This window comes from Alexandromys fortis, unplaced genomic scaffold (assembly GCF_014885135.2).
Source record: "Alexandromys fortis isolate MF-2015 unplaced genomic scaffold, M_Fortis_MF-2015_v1.1 scaffold_27, whole genome shotgun sequence".
NCBI lineage: Eukaryota > Metazoa > Chordata > Mammalia > Rodentia > Cricetidae > Alexandromys > Alexandromys fortis.
The window spans coordinates 2,704,955-2,728,748 of NW_026067952.1; the positions used below are offsets into that span (position 1 = coordinate 2,704,955).

General features: G+C 53.5%; 1 protein-coding gene across 1 annotated transcript in view; it reads left to right on the plus strand.

The window, feature by feature from the left end:
* Positions 1 to 23,794, plus strand: part of Cdh22 (cadherin 22) — a 122,940-nt gene that overhangs the window by 35,178 nt on the left and 63,968 nt on the right. Inside the window, exon 2 of the mRNA XM_050151287.1 lies at positions 21,119 to 21,673. Coding sequence (XP_050007244.1) covers positions 21,428 to 21,673 — 246 coding nt within the window. The 5' untranslated portion in view covers positions 21,119 to 21,427. The remainder of the gene's footprint in view (positions 1 to 21,118; positions 21,674 to 23,794) is intronic.

A 23,794-nucleotide genomic window follows, 5' to 3' on the forward strand; every position in this document is an offset into this window, starting at 1 on the left:
TGAAGTGCTTGAATCTGTAAAGGACCTTCAAGTTTGCTTGTTTTTGAGATAAGGCCTCACGCTGACCTTGAATGCAGTAAGTGGCTGAGGATGACCTTGATCTCTTGACGCTCCTGCCTTGGCCTCCAGAGTGCTGCTGTGATCGCAGGCCGGCATCCCCACATCTCCTGTACACAGTGCTAAGGATCAAACCCAGGGCTTCCAGCATGCTAGGCAAGCCCTCTCCTCACTGAGCTCCATCTCTAGCCCAACAAATATTTATGAAGCCATTAAAATATACCACATGTTGTGCCCAAGCCTTAGAGATTAGCCATCTTGGTGTTTAGAAACAGAGCACAGGGGTTTGGGGACAAACCCTTCAGCCAAAAAGAGCTAAGAATACTGGATAAAATACAAAAGGCATCTTATTAAAGCATCAAAGAGCCGACAAGAGAGCCCTTTGTATGGAATTACCAGGAATTATTGGGTCAAAACTGAAGGGAAACCGGAAAGCCAGGACTTTAGAGAACAGGGAAGCAGTGTTCGCCCTCAGGACATTGACTGATCCCAGAAAAAGTGAATCCAGGTTTTAATGATCTTACAGAATAGGGAGAATGAAGTCTAAGTTCATGATCCCAATGAGAAGGCAGTCGGGCTGGAGACACCCCCAGATCCACTGGGATTCTCAAGGGCTTTGCAGCAGGAAGCAGCTAGACTCACCTGAGCCATTCAGCCGTCCAGGGAACACAGGGCTTTAGATTAAAGTTGAACCCACAGTCAAATGCAAGTGCCTTTTGAAAAAGAGAAATACCTTCATGGCGGGCTTCAAGTTCTCTCTTAAGATAAAAATTAAAATATAATAGTCAACACATAGTTGAAGATAACCAGACATCTCAGGACACTACTGAAGGAGTTGAGCAGCGGGCACAACAGACCCAACATGACACCCTCGTCTCTCCCGATACAGTCCACAGGAAGGCAGATAACACTCTTCTCCAGAACATTTACAGCATTGCTGTGTCTCGGTTCCTCCACCTCTCAGCATGTTTTCTGCCTGCTCTCTGGTAAACTCCATGGCACAGTGTTTTGGGTGACCCTCAGCCCCCTGCTTCCTCCCCTCCCTGCCTCATTCCCTCTGCTTCCGCTTGCTCTTCCGCAGCCATGCACCGAACCTGCTCTGTCTCTCCCCCATGACCCCAGCATCCCCTCAGCATTAAATGTCACCTGCAAACTGAGGATGCTCTGATTTATGTCCCCAGCCTGGGCTCGTCCTTGGAGTTCTTTCCGGATCGTCCCTTGCACCCATCTGCTATGTCTCTGTAGGCATGCTATGTCTCAGGAGCATGTCAGGCACAGCCCACCCATATGCTTGCTCCCACCTCACCCTCTGCTTCTCTGATTCCCTCCTTGCTAAATGCTGCCCTGTCCACTGTGATCTCTGGTTGGGACGGAAGTGGGAGGCAGAGTTGGGCCTGGTGGTCAGGTAGAAGAATGTTCAGGACAGAAAGGGAGGGCTCCCTGTTAAGTAGGGCTCCCAATCTTCCGACTCAGACCACTGGACACACATTGTGGCCATTCACTGAGGTAACTTGGGCTCGCTTAGGCTTAGCAGAGGCACCTATGTGAGATGGACATGGATCTCACACTTCAACTTTAGAGTCAGGACCAAGAACACTAAGGTTGGCAACTGTCATGGTGTTGAGGGTAACGGAGGCCATCTGCATGGACAGGCCTGCCCAGCAATGAGTGATGTATTTCACTGGGCACTGAAGGAACCATGGCTGCAAAGGAGAGCCAGAGGCATCATGGGAGAGGTGATGGGTGCCAGCTGTTCAATAAGGTTCCAAATACCACTGAGGTTGGGGACAGTTGTTGGACTGGGTGACGTGGCGGATCTTGATGACCTCAGCATGTTGAGAACATGGGATATGAGGCAAGGAGACAGGGTTCTCGTAAACCTGCTGAGTTCTCTAGCCAAGGGAAGAGGGTGGCACAGGCAGATGTGTGCTTAGTTATTGTCGACTAGAAGTTTCTGGGGTGTTTTCAAGGCTGATGTCCAGCAGGGGGCTTGCCGGGAGATGGAAGGAAAAGATGTTTCTTTGGATTTCTGGTCTGGTCCAAGGTAAAGGGACCCCCTTCTAGTGATGATCGCAGGGTAGCTCAGGACATCATGGAGGCAGATGGCACGTGTGAGACCTAGCCAAAGTGACCCTGAGGAGATTTCAGATAACCCAGGCATCAACCATAGCCATCACTTTTCTCATAGCTGTGACCAAATACCTGATGCAAAGCAACTTAGGGGAGGATAGGTCTATTGCGGCTCTGAGTTTGAGGAGATACAGTCCATCATGGCGGAGAAGGCTTTGAGGTGATGACTCTGTGGGGTAGCTCCTTGATCTCTTCTCTGAGGAAGAGACAAGAGAATGCCTGTGCTCATCCGTCTTTCCTTTCCTCCTTTTTAATTCTGTCTGGAACCCCACAATACCGGACATAGTGTCACTCGAATTGGGCATTCCTTCCTCAATGCATCATCTCTGGCCCCCTCCTTCACAGGTGTGTCTCCAGGTGATTCTAAAGCCTAGGGCAGCTGACAGTGACGACGCCATCACATACGTCAAGCTGGATGTGACACAGATCCATTGGTCCAATCATGAGGGCAAGCAGACCATCTATTACAGATCCCACAGGGTCCCATCTCTTCAAATCTTATACTAGGGGGCCAGGGAGTTGGCGCAGTGGATGGAGGTGCACACAGTCAAGCCTGACAATATGGGTTTGATCCCTGGAATCCGTACTGTGGGAGGAGAGAGCCAATTCTCTCAAGTTGTCCTTAGACTCACATGTACACCATGGCATGAATGCACACGTGAGCATGTGTGTGTGTGTGTGTGTGTGTGTGTGTGTGCAATGAATAAACACAATGTAAAGAAATTTAGAGGGGTGCTAGAGAGATGGCTCAGAGGTTAAGAGCTTTGCCTGCTCTTCCAAAGGTCCTGAGTTCAATTCCCAGCAACCACATGGTGGCTCACAACCATCTGTAATGGGGTCTGGTGCCCTCTTCTAGCCTGCAGGCATACACACAGACAGAATATTGTATACATAATAAATAAATAAATATTTAAAAAAAAAGAAAAAGAAATGTAGAGGGCTTTGTGCTGGGCTCAGGGTTTCACTGTGTGTTCCTGGATAGATCCACCATCTTCACAGGTAGCAACAGGGAAAAAAGACCCCTGTAGCACGATTAATAAAAACCCAGAGACCGATATTGGGATTTAAACTGAAAGTCTGAAAAGCAAAACAGCCAGCCACTGGCTATTACCTCTACCTCAGTCTGAAATGGTGATCCTTCCTCCAGGAATCCTCAGAATGAGACTGTGTCTGAGAGCTGTCTCCTCCTGTCTTACATCCCTCTCTAGGGCTGGGATTAAAGGCGTGCACCACTACTGCCCGGTTTCTATGGCAAACTAGTGTGGCTACTGGGATTAAAGGTGTGTGTCACCAATGCCTGGTCTTTGAGGCTGACCACTAGGGTTGTTTTACTCTCCGATCTTCAGTTTATGTATTAAAATACAAATGAAATGTCACTACAGACCCTAAAGTGTCTGGCTTGTTTCTTGGGAGCCTCAATTCTGGAAGGGGAGGGCTCTGCTGTAAAACCAGGAGCAGGTGAAGAAGAGGGCAGACAGGCTACAGGTGGGCAGGTGTTACCTGTAAGGTGCGGTTAGGTTGCCAGGTGGTAGGTGAGGGCTCACAGGGGGCTCCTGCAGGAGCTCAGAACTGGAGGTGAACCCCTTCCCAGCAGCGGATACTCTCCCCTCTCACCCTCAGACTCCGATCCCCTCTCACCTGTGGAAAATAATAATCATGGCTCACCTGGTTCCAGCACTTGACTTTCCAGAGAATTACTTTCATATTTGCCATATACCCAAGCTTCAAGAGAAAAAAATCTCAGAGGATTTATTTTCCCCCATTTTACATAGAAGAGCCCTGAAGCTCAGAGAGGGGAAGTGAGTTTCCTTAAGTCACACAGTTGGCAGGAGCAAAGTTGGCAACCCAGCACGGTCCCGGTGTGACTCCCACATGGATCCCACCAGCCCCGCTCCTGGCTTCTCTGCAGCAATGAGCAGATTTGGGGGCTCCCCAAGCATCTCAGGCAGTCCTTACAACAGAGACCTGTGTGTGAGTTGGCTCGCTACCAACAGCATCCTCCGGAGAAGGCTACCAAAAACCCTGCCTGCCATCCACAGCTTTAAACGCAGGAAGGAAAGGATTAAGCCTTGAACGGAGTGCCAGGCTCGGCTTGCTTTCCTGTTCCAGCCTGAGCAGGGAGATTAGAGGAGAAGAATCTTTATCTGCCAGCCCCATCGCTCATCAGGAGAAGAAACGGAGGAACACCCCTCAGGTCTGGCGCTGGCATTTTCCATTTGTCACTCCAGATGGGACCTGGCTCATAGTCTGGAGGGCGACTGGGCCAAACTGGACTGCAACCTGCAACCATGACACCTGGTGGTAGCCCCCACCCCCACCCCCATGCCCGTTGCTTGTCTATCTGGGACACATGTAGGTCGGTGAGAGGGTTCCCAGTTCTGTGATGAAACCAAGGTGCTCGGTCTAGCCCCCTTTCCCTGCCTCAGTCTTCCCTGAGCTGATACATCCTCCCCCAAGAGTACACTCAAGCTATTTCCTCTGCCCGTGATTCCCTTCCCACGGCTCTCTCGGCTGAGCTCCGACATAATCTTCCACGACAGTTCAAATGTCACCTCATGCTGAAGCCCACAAGAACTTGTATGTAGGCATGCTGGATGGAGCTGATGTCTAGGTTAGGCTCCCTTTGAGAGACGGACTGGATCCTGGCCCTGTCCTCCAGAGGTCTAGGGCTGCAGCAGAATGGGAAACTATAAGCCAAGAAGTCCCCAAGAGTGTGGACAGGAGGGGAGTACTTAACTCAGACCAGGCCCCAGGGGAAAAGTGTTATGCCATGTCCCCTGGTGTGGCGTCCATTCTGCTCCCCCCTGGCATGTGGTGCACAGTGGCATGGACCGTGGAGCCCCAGGTAGACGTGTGGCTCGGACGTCAGACTGTTGTGATCTTGGCTAAGTCATTTGACCTCTCCGGGTTTCCTATCCACGGCAACAGGAGCAGAAACCGCCTCGGGGTACTGTGTGAGAATTAAGTGGCTTATCATGTAAGATGCTCAGAGCAATAGTGTCAAGCCAACGGATGACAGGCTTCGGAGGTTTGCGTTGGCAGATCCGAGCCCATTGTCACCTCACCCTGAGCCTCTCTACCAGGAAAGTGAGAGCAGAGATAGGCTTCCAAGTCTGATGTTCCGGGGTGCAGTGAAAAGGAGGGGAGTGGCGAGGGGCAGGGAAAGTGAGGCAAGAGGGAAGAACCCACCCCATTCCCCCCCCCCCAGCCGAGTGGAGAAGACCGGGATTGAACACAGTCTAGCCAGAAGGCCGAGGGCTTCGAACGCTGACAGGGTGTCAGCAAGGGACAGCTGAGCCTGGTCCATCATTAGGTCGCTGTGCTAATCAGTAGAGAAAATGCTCTCTCTGCCAAGGGAGTGATCTGGTCGCTGGAGGAATGTGAGCAGGGGCTGAGAGCGACAGTGGCTGTCCTGGCCCGAGACTGCAGTAACCGATTCTGTCAAGAGACAGGTGCCCTGGTGCAGCAACTGCAGACCTGAGCCAGCAGCTTTTCTAAGCTGACCTCACAGTCCAACCCCCAGGTGTTCAGAAATGTCCTGGGGACAAGGGCAGCTCCTGTGCCAATGGTGAACAGGAAGGTAGCGCGCGCTGGCTGGCGCAGTGGGCCAGCGATGGTGCTGTAGCAATGAGGAAGACTGTTAAGCGAACAGAAGTACTCACTGTGGCTAGCGTTGTTGTTATCCCAACCCCAAGTTTCTAGAAGCCCACACTGCTGGCCTTTCCTCTCCCTGCTGAGGAGGCGGGTGGCCGAGCTGAAGCCTGGGGCTGAGGAGGCTCCAGCCTGCAGCCTCCCCAAGGAGCCTGCCATGGTTACCAGCTGCCGGCAAGGACAGGCTATAAATCCTGAGCGGGCTGGGGGGGGGGGAGCCACGTGGGGGGCGGAAAGGGGGGCAGCTAAGTGGAATTGAATCTTGTTTAAGGAGGAGACCCACGCCTCCCCGGGCCTGTAATTTACTGCGAGGTTGACAAGATGAAAGCGGAATGTTCAGTGGCATAATCGCCGGGACCTCAGGGAGCTGCGGGAGATGAGCCGCGAGGCCAGTGGTGGCGGCCTGGCTTTGAGAGAGATCTGGGGCGCTGATCCCGCTGTGAGCTCAGCAGGCAGCAGGCCTGGGGCTCCCTCCTCTGCTGCTGGCAGGGCCTGGCTGGCTAAGCCCCGGCTCAGGCTGCATCCTGCCTGCTGTCATCTCTAGAGCTGAGGTCAGGTCCCCGGTTTGTGGAAGATTTGATTCAGTGGAATGCACCACCCAGCAAGCCTGTGACTCACCGCTGCAGACATTGGGTACGGAGGGCATTGGTGAGGAAATGCCACAGCCACAGTGAGCAGCTGACCCCAGGCTGTTCTTGGGGTGGGCAATCCAGGGCGTCTGGCAGATTCAGAAGCCAGGCCTGGCCTGGCATCACACCCCCACTATGGGACCTACCGTTATCTACTGGCACACAGAGCTCAACCTTAGGGCCCCTTTCCAGGCAGCGAACCCCCACCTTCTGTCACTGGAATGGTGTGTGTGTGTGTGTGTGTGTGTGTGTGTGTGTGTGTGTGTGTGTGTGTGTTGGAGTAGGACTGTGGAAACTTCTTTTACAAATGGGAACATTTTGTCCCACAGAGGAAGGAGATAGGGAGGTAGTCACAGAAGCCAGGTTTGTGACTGCCAGCTCCCTCCTCCAGCTCTGCCACTTTGCAGAAGGGAAGACTGTGGCCTGGAGGGTTAGGGGTGCACTCCAGGCTGGGCAGAGTGAAGGTATAGAGAACGTGAGCTGGGGAGCTAAATTCTTGTTCAAGAGCTGGGCCCACACCGGAGTAGTGGGCATAGTCCTTTGTCCCATGCCTCAGTAACTAGAGACCAATTGTGTGCCAGTTCCCAAAATGATGATAGCAAATTAGGCATAGTGACTCTTGCCTATGGTTCCAGTACTTGGAAGGCAGAAGCAGGAGGATCAGAAGTTGAGGGTCATTTTTTTTCTATACGATGAGTGTGAGGAAGGCCTAGTCTGTAGAAATACCAACTCAAATAATAAATAAGAAAGGGCTGAGGAGACGGCTTAGTAGCACATCCCATGCAGCTGAGGTCTTGCTTTGTATCCCCAGCAGTCACAGGAAAGGCCAGGCACAGTGGTGTGTGTCTGTAACCCCAGTACTGAGAAAGCAGAGACGGGAGGGTCTCTGGGACTTAGCGGCCAAGTGGTCTAGTCGAGTCACAGTCTCCAGTTTTACTGAGAGACCCTGTCTCCAAAGAATTAAGGTGCTGGGGCAATGGCTTGGCAGTTAAGAGCACTGACTGCTGTTGCAGAGGACCCAGGTTGAGTCCCCAGCATCCATATGGCAGCTGGCGACCGTCTGTAATCCCAGCTCTAAGAGATCCAATGCTCTCTTCTGTCCTCTGCAGGCCCCATGTGCTGCGCAGACATGTGTTCGAGCAAAGCAGCCATACACATAAAAGGAAAGAAAAAAGTAGAGTAGAAAAGGCAGTTGAGGATGATACTGGACATCTACAAGCACTTGAGTGTGCATACACACACACACAAACACGCATATGCACCCCCATGCATATACCCTTACATGTATACACATAAACAGGCACACACAAAAGTAAATTAGTTAATAAAATAGTAAACACTTGCCCTGGTTATAGGAGTAAACGAGAGCATGTACCATTGGTTCATCACACATGCAGTGGGTGCTTGATGCCTGTCCAGGACTGGCAGCTCTGTGCCAAGGGCTGCTACAGAACCGTCCTAGAGCAGCCAAGCTGTGTGACCAGACTTCCTCCTTCAGGTCCTGGCTTCCCTGCTTCCTGGCTAGCTGTCTCCCTAGTCAAATGACTCCATCTCTCTGGGCCCCAGTTTCTAGAGGTGACCATCAACTCCCTGGTGACTTGGATAGCCCTGCCCTGCAGAGGGCTCATCATAGTAGGCAGAAAGTACACAGATTTACTTTCAATTCCTCCAACATTCATGTCCCTAGCCTGTGGAAAGTTCCGGAAATACTCCGTGCCCTTTAATATTGTGATCATTACCATCACTTATCAGATGCTCCATGGCTGGGTGGGGGGGCTGGATTCTGAATAAGCTCCCTATACGGGGCCACCGTGGTCCTGAGATAAACCCTGGGAACCAGTTACGACCTTCTATTGTGAAAAAGCCCAGAGAAGACAGAGAATGGCCCAAGGTCATTCAGCATGATGGTATCAGAGCCAGGCTCCAGTCCCATCTACCCTACCTTCCTGCCCAAGCTTTCTCCCTTACCGCAAAGGCACAGATGCCTTAATGTCATCTGCTTGGGTTGCAATAAAAATTAACTGCCCTGAATACGAGCCTCATCCTGCAGCCTCTGAGCCTAGAGAGGCTGACAGGAATGTGTCACACGAGCCCTTGGGGTGTCCAGGTGCTCCCTCTATGCCTCCGAGGACCCCGCCACCTACAGCTCTCCTTTGCTTTGGCTTGGTGAGACGAGACGCAAGGTCTGCGGTGGCTAGTAGTTGAGACCTTGAATGGCAGAGCTGAGAAAAGGGCTAGGTTCCTGTCCCCACATCCAACTCCCTTCTGAATTTGGCTACAGAGCCCCTCAGCCCCCCAGTTCTCTTCCAGTCTGGGAGGTAGGTTTACCATGGGGTGAAACGTTTTGGACGGGGACGTCCCTTTGTCCTAGGGAGCCTGCTTTGGTTGTATCTACCTACTCCGGCAGCTACGGAAAGGAGAGAGCACCCAGCAAGAGGCGTCAGGACTCTAATAGCTTAAGGGAGCTGGGACCAAGTATGTGTTATCTTGGAGGTAGCAGACGGAACACCAGAGCACAGATAGCCAAGGGGGTATGAGAGGGAAAGGTAAAAAGTGAAGCAATAGACAAGTGAGAAGGAGGAGATGGGAAAGAAGAGGGCAGAGGGGTGGAGCAGGAAGAGGAGCCAAGGCAGCTGTGCAGCGGGGCACAGTATCGCAGTAAGAAAACCCACATCGGAGCAAAGGGGACTCTCCTGATGCGGTATAGTGGGAAAAACCCCAACAAGTGCATACAGTAGGGACTCAAAAGAAATCAAGACAGTAAGATAGCCAACTGTGCAGGAATGCTCAGCGAAGTGACCCCAGACAAGAAAATCAAGGGGCAGGGGGAACCTGTTGCTGGGTCTCAGAGGACAGAAAGCGGACTTCGGGGGGAGGGGGTGACTTCCAGAGTTTTGATCGAAGGGTGGATCCATTTTTCCATTTTGTAATTATTAGTTACAGCATGTGTTAATGATTTGTGCCATTTTCAGCATCGAGACTGAAATTCAATTTTAACCGATTATGGAAAGTCCAGAAGGCGGGGCGGGGGGGGGGGGGGGGGGGGGGGGGGAGAAGGGAGATGGTGATCCGCTGTGGGGGGCGGGAGCCTTCTGGGGCTTTGCTCCGCTGGCATCTCAGCGGGTTCCTGCCCCCCATCCAGCCACGTTTGTAAAATGGAATAAATATTGACACGGCCAGGATGGTATTCAATTTGTCCTGATCACTGGGCTGCGGTGAGATCTGACAGGGTGCGGTGTAAAACAGCAGCCGGGATGTAATTTCTACTGTCAACATGATGTACAGCGAGGCTGTGCCTGCAGCACTGCATGGGGGCAGGGCGGGGGCGGGACACGAGGCAGGTAGAACCCCAACACCTGGGACGGAGGGCGAACATGCTGGCCCCGGCAGGGGAGCAGCAGTCAGCTGTGGGAAGCACTTGTGTGAGCATGCCTGTGTACATACCCACGGAGCTCCCAGCTGACGTGGGAAGTCAGATCCTGAGTATGGACACAGGCTTGGGTAAGTCACGGCGAGAGAAGACTATGGCCCAAAGGCAAGTGTGTCCTTCCCTGCAGCCCCCTTGCTCATCTTTATTCATCTTCCCACACTACAACTTACGGAAATTTCAGATCTACCCGCTAATTAGCTGTGTGACCTTGGGCAAGTCCTCAGCCTCTCTGAGCCACTGGCCCTCCTTTCTGTAATAGAAGTTTGAAAGACGGTTTTTCAGAGAACACAATGAGAAGGTGAATGTGGAGTGCCCTGCACTTAGCTGCCACCTCTGATTATTAGCTAATTAGAAACTCTGTGCCTGGTATGAAGGAGAGACCCCGTGAGTGTGGCTCAGCACAGTCTGCACCGACGCATGTCGCCGGCCTGCTTGTCTTCCTTTTCTGTGTCCGTGACCTGCAGAGTTTGTTTCCCCAGAGGATCGGGGTCCTGGTTCCCACAGCCTCCTTCCCGAGTGAGGGGAGGGCGACAGCTGAGTTTATGGGGTTACATGAGGAACAGAGAAGGTGGGGCTTGGGAAGCGCTGGATGTGCCTGGTTCTTAGTAGCTGATCGATAAACGTCAGCAAAAACAGAAAAATAAAACCGGGAAGCCGTCCTCCGCTGCCTCCTCCCACCTCCCCTCTGGTCAATCCATCATGGAGTCGGCTCTGTTCTGCTTCCTAAATATTTCAGAGCTGTCAGTTTCTCTCACCCCACAGCGGCCTCCCCGGTCGGAACCACCACCGCTGTCTTCCCCAGACACCACCTCTGCCTTCTTCCTCAAGCCACAGACAGAGCCACCTCCTTAAACACAAGTTCACTCCATTCCCTCTACTCAGGACCTTCCCATCTTCTGGCTCTCCAGCCCAGATCCCAGGCCCTGGATCCCCTCTACACTGTGGCTAGTTAATTCTCCTTAGAAACAGGGTCTCCTGTAGCCCGGGTTAGCACCAACTCACTAAGTAACTGAGGATGAGCTTGGACTCCCCAGGATTCCACATGCTAGGATTATAGGTGTGCGTCACCTCATCAAATTAGGCTAGTTAATTTTTATTGCAACCTGGCCATGACCTTTCAGCCCATGCCTTGGTCTAGAAAGTTCTTTAGACTGTCCCTGAGTGCATCTTATGGGCCCCAGTTTTGCCTCCAAGTCCTTTCCAAGGGACCCTTCTCTAGCCAGCCCCCCACCCATGGTGAGGTTGTGTCCCTTGTACATATGTGGGGGGGCTGGGTTTTATCTTTACAGAGTTTAACCTGATTGGGAATTGTACATGTATGTCTGTCTTTGTGTAGAATCAGTGCACGAGTGAGCACACGCATGTACACATGCAGGGTTGGAGGCAGTCGTGGGACCCAGACTGAGCTCATTGGGCTTTCAGCCTCCAGTAGGGGTCTGGTGTATAGTTTAATATTTCATGAGGCCATAAATGGCAGAGGCAGAGGGAAAGGTAACTGCAGCCTTGCAGTCTGGGGAAAGAAGTTGAGCTGCGACAACCCCGCTTTTCCTGTCCTTCTTACCCTAGACCATGCAGCCAAGCAGCTGTGCCACCTTCCTCAAGCCCCCATGTGTCCAGAGCCCCGCAATGAAGTGGGAATTAGGGGTAGAGGATAGCCCCTGAGGTCCCCACAGCCAGCAAACTGCTACTGAAACCCAGATGAAGCCAGTTCCTGAGCCTTGGGCTCAGGAGACTGTGAACTTCCTAGGCTAGGAGGAGACAGAGGGATTGGATGAGGGACAGTTCCTCCAGCCCTTCTGTCTGGCCCAGGCCTAAGGAAGGAGCAAAGGCTCCTGAGGCATGAGCGTCTTAAACAACAGCGTCGTTAGTTGTTGTTGGTCAGTGCATCCTGCTGCATGACAAAACACTTTGGCAGGTTGGAACACTGCGGCAGGTCAGGTCGGAACACTGGCAGGTCGGAACACCGCAGCAGGTCAGGTCAGAACACTGTGGCAGGTCGGAACACTGTGGCAGGTCGGAACACTGTGGCAGGTCGGAATACTGCGGCAGGTCGGAACACTGCAGCAGGTCAGGTCAGAACACTGCAGCAGGTAGGAACACTGCAGCAGGTCAGGTCGGAACACTGTGGCAGGTCAGAACACTGCAGCAGGTAAGAACAATGCAGCAGGTCAGGTTGGAACGCTGCAGCAGGTCGCAACACTGTGGCAGGTCAGGTTGGAACGCTGCGGCAGGTCGAAACATTGTGGCAGGTCTGGTCTCCGGAGCAAAGTTTGGTTTGAACTCAGGGTCTCGGAAGCTTTGGGCCATGGTGGTCTGGTCAAAGTATCGTGGCAGGGAATGGGCTGTGAACCGAAGGTGCTCACTATGCAGTGGGCAGGAAACAGAGCGAGGGAGACAGACGGAAATATGTCCCGTAGCAAGCTTTCTCAAATGTAGTCGGACTTTCCTTGTGGGACCACCAGCTCCCTAATAATGACACAGAGAGTTGATATTAATTTGGAATCTTAGCCTTAGCTTAGGCTTTCCCCCAGCTATCTCTTATAACTAATTAACCTGTTTTTAATAATCTATGTTCTGCCTCATGGCTCAGTTACCTTTTCTCTGTACTGTATGTCCAACTTGCTCTGCATCTCCTGGCATCTCTGAGCACCTAGATTCCTTCTCCTCTTTCTCTCTCTTCCCCAGAAATTCCGCCTATCCTCTCCTGTCTAGCTGTGGGCCATACAGCTCTTTCTTAAACCAAACAGAAGGTGCCTTAGGCAGAGACACAGCTTCACAGTGCACACAAATATTCTGCAACAATGTTCTTCAAAGACATGCCCCGTGACCTCCCTTCTCCCCAGAGCCCATTGAGTTAGTCTAGCGATGGGTGGTCACTAATGAGGTCACAGCACTCATGACCAATCATCCCCCAAGGCTCCACCTCTGGCCACCTCCTCGCTGGGGTCGGAGCCTTCCACACAAGAGCAGGGATTTCGGATCCAGAGCACAGCCAGCATATCTGCGTCTGGAGATGGGCACCGGGCAGGAACCCCGGGCAGCGATAGTGTGTAGAGAATGGAGGTTTGGGTCCTGAGGGGGTGGCCACATGTGTAGTGCCAATCAGCCTGAGCTTTAGATCCAACATACCAGAGTCCAATCTAGGCTCCAAAGCAGGTCAGGGTATGACCCGGACAAGTCACACAACTGCTTTGTGCCTCAGTTACCTTACCTGAAAAAGCAGTGGCCACCTCCAAAGGCTGGAGGTAAGCAGACAATGCCTGTGACCTACATGGGGACAGATGAACCCAGTTTGACTCCACAGAAAGAGGCCCCAGAGATTTTGAACTCACTGATGATGTCCCGGGGCATGCTCAGCTTTGATGAGGTGTCTGAGATCCTGGGCAGCTTTTGCAATTGGGAGAGTGTGTTGTGTCGAAGGGTGAAGAATCCTACCTAATCCCACCTCCCTGTCTCCCAGCTTTCCTCACTGAGTACATCTGGCTTCCAAACTGAGAAGTCCTGGAAGATCTGCTCCCACATCAGCACCACGCCAGTGCCGTGCCAGCGCCGCAGCAGCACCACGTTAGAACCACGCCAACACCACGCCAGCACCACTGCTGGGGATGTGACCCTACTCTGGCAACACATGTGTTTAGCACTGCCCAAGCTCATGCTCTATGTATAGCAAGCTTACTGAGGGCTGCACCAGCTGGCTTCTTGTTTACCGCACTACATTGCCTTTTACCTGGGGTTCTGAGCGGGGAGCAGGTACAAGGTGCTTGGCCCAGCACCCTCCATGCTCACTGCTCCTGCCGAGGGCACTGGGACCCATTCTCCTCAGAGGAGAGAACTAAACTGGTGGAGATAACGTCCCCCAGGGAGAAGGCTGCAGCTGGCTACAATGTGCCCCAGATCCAGGATCCAGCAGGCATTGTGCCCTTGGGACTTGGATAAGGCAGACAGGTGCCAGCCTGCCAGGCAAAGTGCCCACTGGCAGCCCTGGGAGCCAGGAGGGCATTGAGAGAGGACACGAGCGAGCCTTCAGTGCCAGGTGGAAGGAGCAAGGGAATGCATGAATGACCATCCCTCCCCTGCATCTCCTTGCCCCAAACACCAGTCCCTCGCTAGGGCTCAGAGATCTGTCTTCCACTGTGTCAAGCAGATCGCGACTCCACTCTCCTTGGCACAGGACCCCAACATCAGTCACATGTGGGCCTGGCTAGCAATCGTTCACAAAATGTATGAGCAAATTAATAAATAAGAGGTACAAACAATCTCTCTGAGCCCCTTTCCCAGCCAGGATACTTGGTATGTAACAGGAGTCCAAGGGAACCCAGCAAGTGACCAGAAACAGGTATTGCTGGCCCTCCAGTATTGCCACTCAACACCAGCTCTCTCCAGCATGGTCTTCCGCATCCGACCTTGTCCTCCTAAGACCAGCACAGCCTCCCCCAGTTCCAGATAAGAACAGTGAGGTTCAGAGAAACAGCCAGGTACCCAGGTCTCTCGCAGTCCAGCAACAGCCAGATGTCAGGCCCCAGCCTGGCCATGTGGCCTCAGGGTTGCTAAGGGTTTGATTCTACCCCTCCGGCCAGGGCTTGGAGATGAGCCGGAGTCTGGAGAAGCAGTCTGGGATAACAAGCTCCAGGCCATGCCATGAAGTCTCTTCTGCTTTGTCCTGCTGAGATGTCACTGTGCCCAGAAGTCCTCTTCTGGCTTCTGGAAGAATGATCGACTGGGAGACAACGATCAGTCAGGAAAAGCCCTTGTCTGTCCCCAGGGAGACAGCCAGATGACAAGGAGAGCTGGCACCCTCGCCTTGGCAGTGGCAGTGCCAGGGTACCGAGAAACCCAGACAGGACGTGCCGGCTACTACTGCAGAACGGAGGTGGACAGAAATAGCAAAGCAGCAGTGGTTATGCCCAGAGTACAACAGAGCTAGGACAGCCTAGTCAGGGCTCCTTTGCAGTAGGGAAGGTCACCTTCTCCCGGGCAGTGGCCGACTCTGGAGCAAGCCTCTCCTGAGTGCCGCCCAGGCCGCGAACTTCACTCTGGAAATGGCTGTGGTCTTTGATGCTTAGAAGCATGTCCTCACAGAGGACAGCAAGCCTACAATGAAGACTCAACTCAACAGATATAAGGGTGTTCTGGGGAAAGAAGAGCAAGAATCTAGAGGAAATGGGCACTAGACCCGGATCCCAAACCAGGGCACGTTAATGCAGTGGTTTAACCTTTTCTTAGTAGAACTTTCCGTCTTGGAATGGCGCTCCCTGTCATCCCAAAATGGCTGCTGTTGCTCCAGTCATTGCTGCTCACACACTCAGGAAACAAAGTTTTCGCCTTAATGCATCCCCTTTTACTGGGAGTAGAAATATTTTCCAAGAGGCTTCCCAGAAGATAGCCCTTTATATTGTATTGACCAGAATTGTGTTATAGGACACACTGTAAACCAATTACTGGTGGGGAGGAGGAGAGGGGCCCTCGCTGGTGTACACTAGTCTCTGCTCCCAGAGCGGAAGCTGAGCACACAAGGCCCCAGGAAGAATAGATGTTGAAATGAAACAGAAACAAGAAAGGACAGAGGTCAAGCCAGCGCTTCCCAGCCAGCTGCAGCTTTTCACTCCTTGTCATCCTTTTTAGTTGCCACGACATCCAGCCAGGCGGCCATGTCCGTGGCCCCTCCTCCTGTCTTCAGGATCCTCTGCTCAGTCTCTTTCTGTGACTTCCTGCCTCCCCTCCCATCCATGCCTGAATCCTCCGCTCCTGCGGCCTGATCTCCATGCTTTGTTGTAGATGCTTTTTGTTTCTTTTACATGCTCTCTGCTACTCATCCCGGGGAATGTGCATCTAATCCACAGAGCTTGGCTCGCAGTCAGCGTTCGGTGTGTATTGCTGAAGAGATAAATGGGAAGCGGTACATTTCCCCAGTGCAAGGAAAGAGCTGGGAGAGTGCTCTAGCACCCAGATGGGGGCTTCTTAAGGGAAGGAGCGCGCCTTTATGTCACCATCATTCCAGGAATCTGGAGCTCCCTGTCTGGCTTGTTAGGGGGTTCTAAGAGGGTTTGGGGAAGGATGGACAGATGGGTGAATAATGAATAGATGGATGGATGGGTGAGTGTGTGTGTGTGGGGGGGGTGGATGGATGGATGGGTGAGTGTGTGTGTGGGTGGGTGGGTGGGTGGATGAGTGGATGAGGGTGTGTGTGGGTGGATGGATGNTGGGTGGGTGGGTGGATGAGTGGATGAGTGTGTGTGTGGGTGGATGGATGGGTGGATGAGTGTGTGGGGGGGTGGATGAGTGTGGGGGGTGGGGGGTGGATGGATGAATGGATGGGTTGGGTGGGTGGGTGTGTGGATGGCTGGGTACATGGATGAGTGGATGGGATGAGTGTGTGGATGGATGGATGGATGGGTAAGTAGACAGATGGATTGATGGGTGGATGGGTGGATGGATGGATGGATGGATGGATGGATGGATGGATGGATGGATGGATGACAGCTCTTCCCTTTGGACTGTGTTTTCCCTATGGCATCTCAGAAGCAGACTACAATTCGATCCAGTGTCCTTTGCTGGTCCGTCCTCTCTGGCTGCACTGCCTACTCCTTCACCTTCCTACCCGTCTCACCTGAATTCCTTGTCCGAATCTCAAGCTCGCCCTTGAGTTGGAGCTCAGCTCTGCTCACCTGATCCGGGGGCAGCACAGCCCTGCTTTCCATAGGCTGCCAGCTGTCCAACCAACACGCTGACATACCGCATCCAAACATGACCGTGACACGGCAACACGGACCTCCCCCCTTCCTCACGCCCTCTCTTCCCACAGTGTCTTCAGCTCCACCAGAGGAAACCTCACTGTGCCTTGGTCAGGCCACACGCACCCCCTTCCAGACCCATCAACGCTCCCACAGTCAAGTACTTCCCAGCACCTGCTTACACACTCCTGGCTGCCATGACTGCATATGTACACATGTGTGTGTCTGTGTCGGTGTGTGCTCACCATACACCTATGCTCAAACCTACCTAGGGCCCCATCTTACAGTAAAAACTCGGGAGAACCTACAGTTTGACACCCCTCCATCCGTACTCTCTGTCCTCACCTGCTGCCCATGTCACCACCCCAGCTCCCTGCATTCTCTCCCTTCTGACACGATTGGTCTCTGGGTCCCTTGCTCTTGCCTCTCCACCTCAGGTCAGAATGCTCATTCTGGTTTTACGGCATCTCCTCTCTGCCCGAACAGATCTCTTTTCAAATAGCATCTTAATGGCAAGGCTGCCCTGTACCAATTATCATTTAAGATGATTGATAAGTTGATAGACAACAGATATGTAGATGGGATAAATGATAGAGCATGCATAAATACTCCCCTGACCCTGTTACCCTGTTACCCATCATCTAATACAATCCTCTGTTGCTATAACAGAATACTGGAGACTGAATAAGGTATAAGTAAAACAGGTAGCCAGGCACGGTAATGCACGCCTTTGATCCCAGCACTCAAGAGCCAGAGACAGGCAGATTTGTTAGAGGCCAGCCTGGTCCACATAACATAGCGAGCTCCTGGCTAATCAGAGCAACATAGTGAGACCATGACTCAGAAGAAACAAACAAAAAACTCACAGCGGTTTGTTTTCATTCCTGGTCCTAGAGGTCCAAGGACAGGATGAAGGTGTCGTGATGGCCCGAGCTGAAAGAACAAGCGAGAACAGGGCTTTGGGGATCACTTCACTTCCACTTTCTCCTAAGGAACTAATCCCAGTCTCTAGAGATCTGTTTTTCTTCATAAGGACCTAAGCCCTCTCTAAGGCCCCACATCCCAACACCCTCCCAACACCCGCACAGAGGCTCTCGAAACCAAAGCCAAGCTGTGTCAGACACGCCCATTGCTCACGTCCGTGTCTTCTCTGCACAAAGCATGGTGTCCCTTTATTTGTGCTGAGCCTAGATGAGTGACTAGCAGAGCCTCGTGACCTTTGAGACATGACCACTACCAGGCGTGAAGTCGTGTGTGTGCATGTGCCGTGACAGGCCAGGCTGATGGCAAAGTAAGGTAGGTGAGGCAAGGCCAGCGTCAGCTGAGCCTGGCCAGGACTCAGCTTCTTAACCCCACTTGGGATTAAAGAGCTCCATGGAGGAAGCTGAGCCCCATGGCCAGGGGAAGGCCACCAACATGCCCAGAGGCTCACATGGAGTCAAAGGACAGTTGAAGGGATCCTGGGGGCTCCACTGCTGTCCTCCTGGTCAGACTGAATGCCAGGGCAGGGTCCTGCGGTGGGTGCCCTCTGGCAAAGCTGAAACAGGAGAGGAGGGAGGAGGTCTGGCTGCTGCAGCCCTGGCAGGCTGTGCTGAGCGCAAGGAGCTGGCCGGCAGCCAGGGAAGCTGGCCAGTTGCTGGAGGGAGCGCCTGGAGGCTGAGGTACAAAGGCCCAGGTCAGAGGAGGGGAGGGTGGAAGGCAGGGTCCCCAGGGTGAGCGTATACAAAGGGCCAGCTTTGTCCTGCCACGTGCACCCAGTGGGGGCTTTATCCCCCTGGAGGGATACTTTTTCCCATCTCCTTGCACCAAGGAGGGTCCAAGTCCTGGGTTCAAGTCTGCTCTGGCCCAGGTAGCCTGTGCAACTTTCAGGTAGTGCTTTGGAATTCAACTTGCCCACTCTCTGAAGTGGGAGTCTGAGTGCAGGCTTCTGCAGTCTTCCACCAAGCGCCCCCTCCCCATCCCCAATCCCCCCCACGCACAAAACCACCTAGTGTTTGGACTTCAGGTGAACCTCTGCTGGCTTCAGCCCCAGGCCCTTTGCATGTCCTGCTGCTCTGTCTGGCTTCCCCTCATCCTTCTAGACTCAACCTCTGTCACTCCTCTGAGATCCCCCCCACTCCTACCCATAATCCTCCACTCTCTCCAGCCTTTCTGCCTTCTTTCCACCCCTACTCTTCATATTTGAAATGATCTTGCAGACGGGGTCCTTTATGCCCTGCTCCCCTCCCCGCATACCTGAAGGTCAACTCCCCAAGGCCTGGACTCTGTTTATTGCTGTGTCCCTAGGGCCCCACTCGGGAGCTGGTATCCAGGAAGTGCTGGTAAATATTTATGGAAAGAGTAAAGGAGCAGCCAGAATCGGTGTGTCTCTCTCCTAGTAACTGGTTCCATCCTGCTGCCTCACGCAGATGTTAAAAGTGTACTGAATGAGGGAGAGAATGAATGAATGAGAGTCTTTTCTGTCTCCTAGATGTGTTAGACAGTGCTGTTTGATGAATGAACCAGTGAGTGACTCCCAGGGTGCTGCTCCCCCTTATCGGAGGTATTATAAACAAAGAAATAAAACACGGAGGAGACAGACCCAGCGGCAGTCCAGAGCCTGCAAACACTCTGGGGGCGGGGGGGGGGGGGGCGTCCCCTGGCCTACCCCACCAAGTGGCCCAGCCTCTCTGGAATCTCTGTCCCACACCCACCAAGAGGTCCCAGCCTCTCTGGAATCTCCAGCCTCCCCATCTTCATCACCCCACACCCCTGCCCCCCACACACATTGCTGCAGCGCCATGCAGCCCTGCAACTGCCTGTTGGAGCCAAGGGAACAGTTCCCGAGGCAGGCTAGGCACATGCAGGGAACTCATAAGCTTCAGGAAATGAAAGCTCTTGGGGGAGCACCCCCTCCTCAACCATAACTCCAACCTCATTACGACCAGCCAGGCCATCATGCGAGGAAGAATCAGAGCCAGGTTCCCCAAGGCAAGAGTGTAGCAGGGACAGCGGGGACACCTGGGTGGTAAAAGTCATCCACAGGGCACGGAGTGGGTGAGCGAGGACTGTGGAGAGAGCTGCTTGCAGAGGGGCCACAGGCCCGAACTTGGTTAAATCTGGGCAGGCCTAGAGGGACAGAGGGGGCAGCATGTCACAGCCTGTGTTCCCTGTGTTTCTATGCAATGGGGCTGTTCACCTCTGGCCATTGTCTTCAACCCTTCAGCTCACCCTGGAGACCCCAGCACTCGAAGTCACATCTGTTACAGATGTGATACTCAGCTCCCAGGGTGTGGTACCGGGAGACTCCCCATTGCAGTTCTGTTCAGAGAAGGTGGCCCACATTTCCCATTCCAACCTTAGGGTAGTCCTTGTCTTCAGAAGGCCCCACCCTTGCCCGCTGCCACGCCCTCCACACTGTCACTATAACCCTCCTAAGTCAGCCTGCACTCAGAACACCACCCTTCCCTCCCAGCGGCTCAGGTACCTCTTCCTCTAGGAAGTTGCCCTGATTGCTCTCCCTCCCAAACATTCGCACCCCTCAGTCTTCAGTCTGCCTTCTCCTAACACTGACCATGTTCCCCTCATGCCATGGATTGGTCTTGTCTCCGGTCACACTGAACTATGGCTTATCTGCCTTGGTTCCAGGCAGCTAGGCTGAGCCTGGCTCCCTGCTGAGGTCAGTGGAAAGAAGTTTTTGAATGGAGCTGAACTGTGTACCTGAAATTCCTGGTGGAAGCGTGGCTGTCCCACAAACAGCCACATTAGGCCATTATTCCTCATTATGGCTCCAGTAGGCGTGAGTGTCTCAGAGCCTTCCTTGCTGAGAGCAGAATCTGAGGGAAGGCGAGATGGATGGATCTACGGCCAGCCTGTGTTGATGGGTGTGTGTGTGTGTGTGTGTGGAAGGCTGAGTGTGGGATGGGAAAGCTGGGGGGGATGGGAAGGCTGAGTGGGGGGGATGGGAATGCTGGGGGGAGCGTGGAGGCACCAGCTCAGGGGGTGTGTCTACCCAGAGCCACCCCGGGTGCTGCAAACAAGGCCATCTAGGACTCTAGGGGTCCCTTCCCACAAGGGGTGCGAAAGAGGCAGCTGCCAGCAGGTATCCCCTGGGTCTTCTGCTGTGGGGAGAACTAAGGAACGGTCCCCAAGCTGCACTCTGGAGACCTGGAGCTTCCAGCTCTGGGAGCCCTTCTAGAAGCTGCCTCTGTGGGGATCCCACTGTGCCAGAGAACTCAGCAGCCAGGAACAAAACAGGCAGCTTTGGGGGCCCGAGGGCTGGAGCAGCAGCTGGAGAAGCTGGGGCATGGGGAGCAGGGGTCTTAGGGGATGAAGGAAGGGACTAGAGCTTGGGGATAGGCTGGCCTACTGTCTGGTGAGCCATCAACTGTCCCTGTCGTGTCTGTTCTTGCAAAGGCTGGACACTCGGAAGGTGTTTAGTTAGTTACAGCAAGACCAGTGACAGTCGCAGCCTGCCCTCAGACAGAAATGTTTTCGCTTTCGTCCCACAGGTTCCTGATGGATCTGAATGACCCCTAGTCCCGGAAGGACTTCAAGAAGCTTTTGCCCCCACTGACCACATCGTCTGGGCCCAGGGACCATGGCACAAGCTCTACTCAGGAGCCACAGCTGTGCGGCCTGTTGACTGGGCCAGGAGCTCAGCAAGGGGGGCGCGGGCCAGGACCAGGTTTCCATGCCCGGGTGTGGCCGCGCCCCCTCCCAGTCCAGCCCAGCATCCCCCAGGCTGAGGTCACCATGTGACTCAGCACCGCTGCGGTGCCTCCCGTCCATGCTCCGGGGCCCGGCCCACGCTGCCAAGAATGAGGCCGAGGCCCAACGGGGCGCTCCGGGCAGGGGCTGCGCTATCGCCTGTGCTGCTGCTGCTGCTGCTACTACCGCTGCTGGGGCACCTGTGGGCCGCGAGCACCCCTGGCCCATCCTCCACGTCACCGGGAGCTCAGCAGGACAACCAGCTGGGCGCAGGCCGAGTGAAGCGCGGCTGGGTGTGGAACCAGTTCTTCGTGGTGGAGGAGTACACAGGGTCAGAACCCCTGTACGTGGGCAAGGTAAAGAGGGGCCCACTGTCCAGCCCCAACTCTGGGGACACCCCCTTGTAGTCCCTCTCCTAACTCCCTACCAGCTGTCTCCTGCCCCATGCTCCCTCTGAAGCTCCCCCCCCCACCTTTCCACTTTAGATGCAGTAGGGAGATCAGCTCATGCGCGGGTTTTGTGGGGCACCCAGCAAGGTCACAGATCTGATCGTGTCCCATGTGTACTGTGACTGCTTTCCTGGACTCAGTAATGTACCTAGGGTCACACCTGAATTTGAACCTACTCTCTGCAGAGCTGGGGGTCTTGTGTAGCTGTGCCCCTGTCGCTCTCCTGGTGTCTTATCTTCTGTTGCCCCTCTCCCCCAAGGTGCCCCCTCTCCTCCCTGTGCCTTCCTCCTTCTGCCAGGTACCTGACAGTTGCTACACATCTCAATTCAAAGGCTGCTTCCTCAGAGAAGCCCTCCATGACTACATCAGGCTAGGACACACACATGCATGTGCACATACACATACACACACACACACACACACACACACACACACACACCTGTGCATTCACCCCTGAGGTCCCTGTGTCTGCCCTTCAGATGCACCAGTTATACATGTGTTTGATTATGCATTTGACCCATGCCTCTTTCATCAAAGCGTGTTTGCTCACCATTTACACTGTTCTGGGAATAAATGAGTGAAAGAAAGAAAAGAATGAACAAATGAATGAATTCATGAATGAATGCTGCTTCTCAAACTCTGAGCACATGTTTCCAGTTCAGAGCCTGGCTGAAGACCGGCTCTGGAGCTGTAAGGAAGAGAGGATTGGTGTTCACCCTTTCAATCAATCCCTGCTCCTCACGAAGCCTGGGTGTGCTGCTGGGGCCATAGCAGTATGACCCTGCTAGCTGAGACTCTCTAAGATTTTACACATCACAGACACCCTGATGTGTAAAAATCCTCACAAACGAGCTCAGGAAGCCAGTAGGCACTGATGAAATGGGATTGTTGGCTGGCTTCCCTGAGCTGGGCTTTACCGTAGGAGTAGGAGCTCACCAAGCTGGTGGAAGGAGCAACCTACGGAAAGACGCCAAAGCCAGGAGAGGATGACTGACTTGGCAATTTGCCAGAAGTGGAGACGGTGCCGCAGAGGAAAGGTGGTACCTGGGGCTGGTTCTCTGGGTTTTCCTTAGGCTGGCATCCTGCTTGCACATTTTGGTTGGCAGTGGCACTCTAACTCAAGAGCGTATGTGTGCTCCCTGAGCCTAAGAAGTGGCTGGCGCAGATCTGAGGTTCAGAGACTAGCCCCTGCCAGAGACAGGAAAACGCATGCAAACCTGTGGATCCGCATGTAGGAAACACTGCTCTCTTGACACAGGAGTCCCTGTTATTCAACCACCACCCTCCATGCATGGGCTGAAGTAGGTTCCCCTGGCTGAGCAAACCAGGATCTGACAGATGGGACTCAGGCAGGCACAGGCCTTGCTTCGGATGGCCTGGCAGCCCGGCGGCAGAGCAGAGACTACCAGCTCTGTCAGGCTGACAAGAGGGCAGGTACTTGTGGTTTGATAGCTAAGAATGCAGGTTCTGGAAGCCTATTCTGACTAACCTGGCACCCCACATAGCCTTGAACCACAGTCTTTACCCGCAGCCAGACCCCTCTCTTCATCTGTAAATGAGAAAATCTGAGGCCCCTGTGCCCAGCTTCTTGGTTAAGAAAGAAAACGGAGCCCACCAAGCACTCGTCCCAGGGCTTGCTTGTCTTGGTTACTCTTTATAACTCCCATATAAAATATTTAAATCATCCACGTGCAAAGTGGAAAGCATTTCTCTTTTTTGCAGATAGAGAAATGAAGGGCAGAGTGGGCAAGAGACCTGGAGTGGGCAGGGGCATCTGCTAGAGATTGCCTCTGAAGCTTCTTGAGTGTTTGAAGGCCAGAGGACAACCTTGGCCATCATACTTCAAAACTGTCTACCTCCTTTGATGCAGGGTCTCGCTGCTCTGGAAGACATGGAGGAGCCTGGGCTGGCTGACTAGTAAGCCCCAAGGATCCACCTGGCTCTGCTTCCCCTGGGCTGGGATTACAATAGCATGGTACCATGCCTGGCTTTTTATCCGATATCTGGGGATCAAGCTCAGAACCTCAT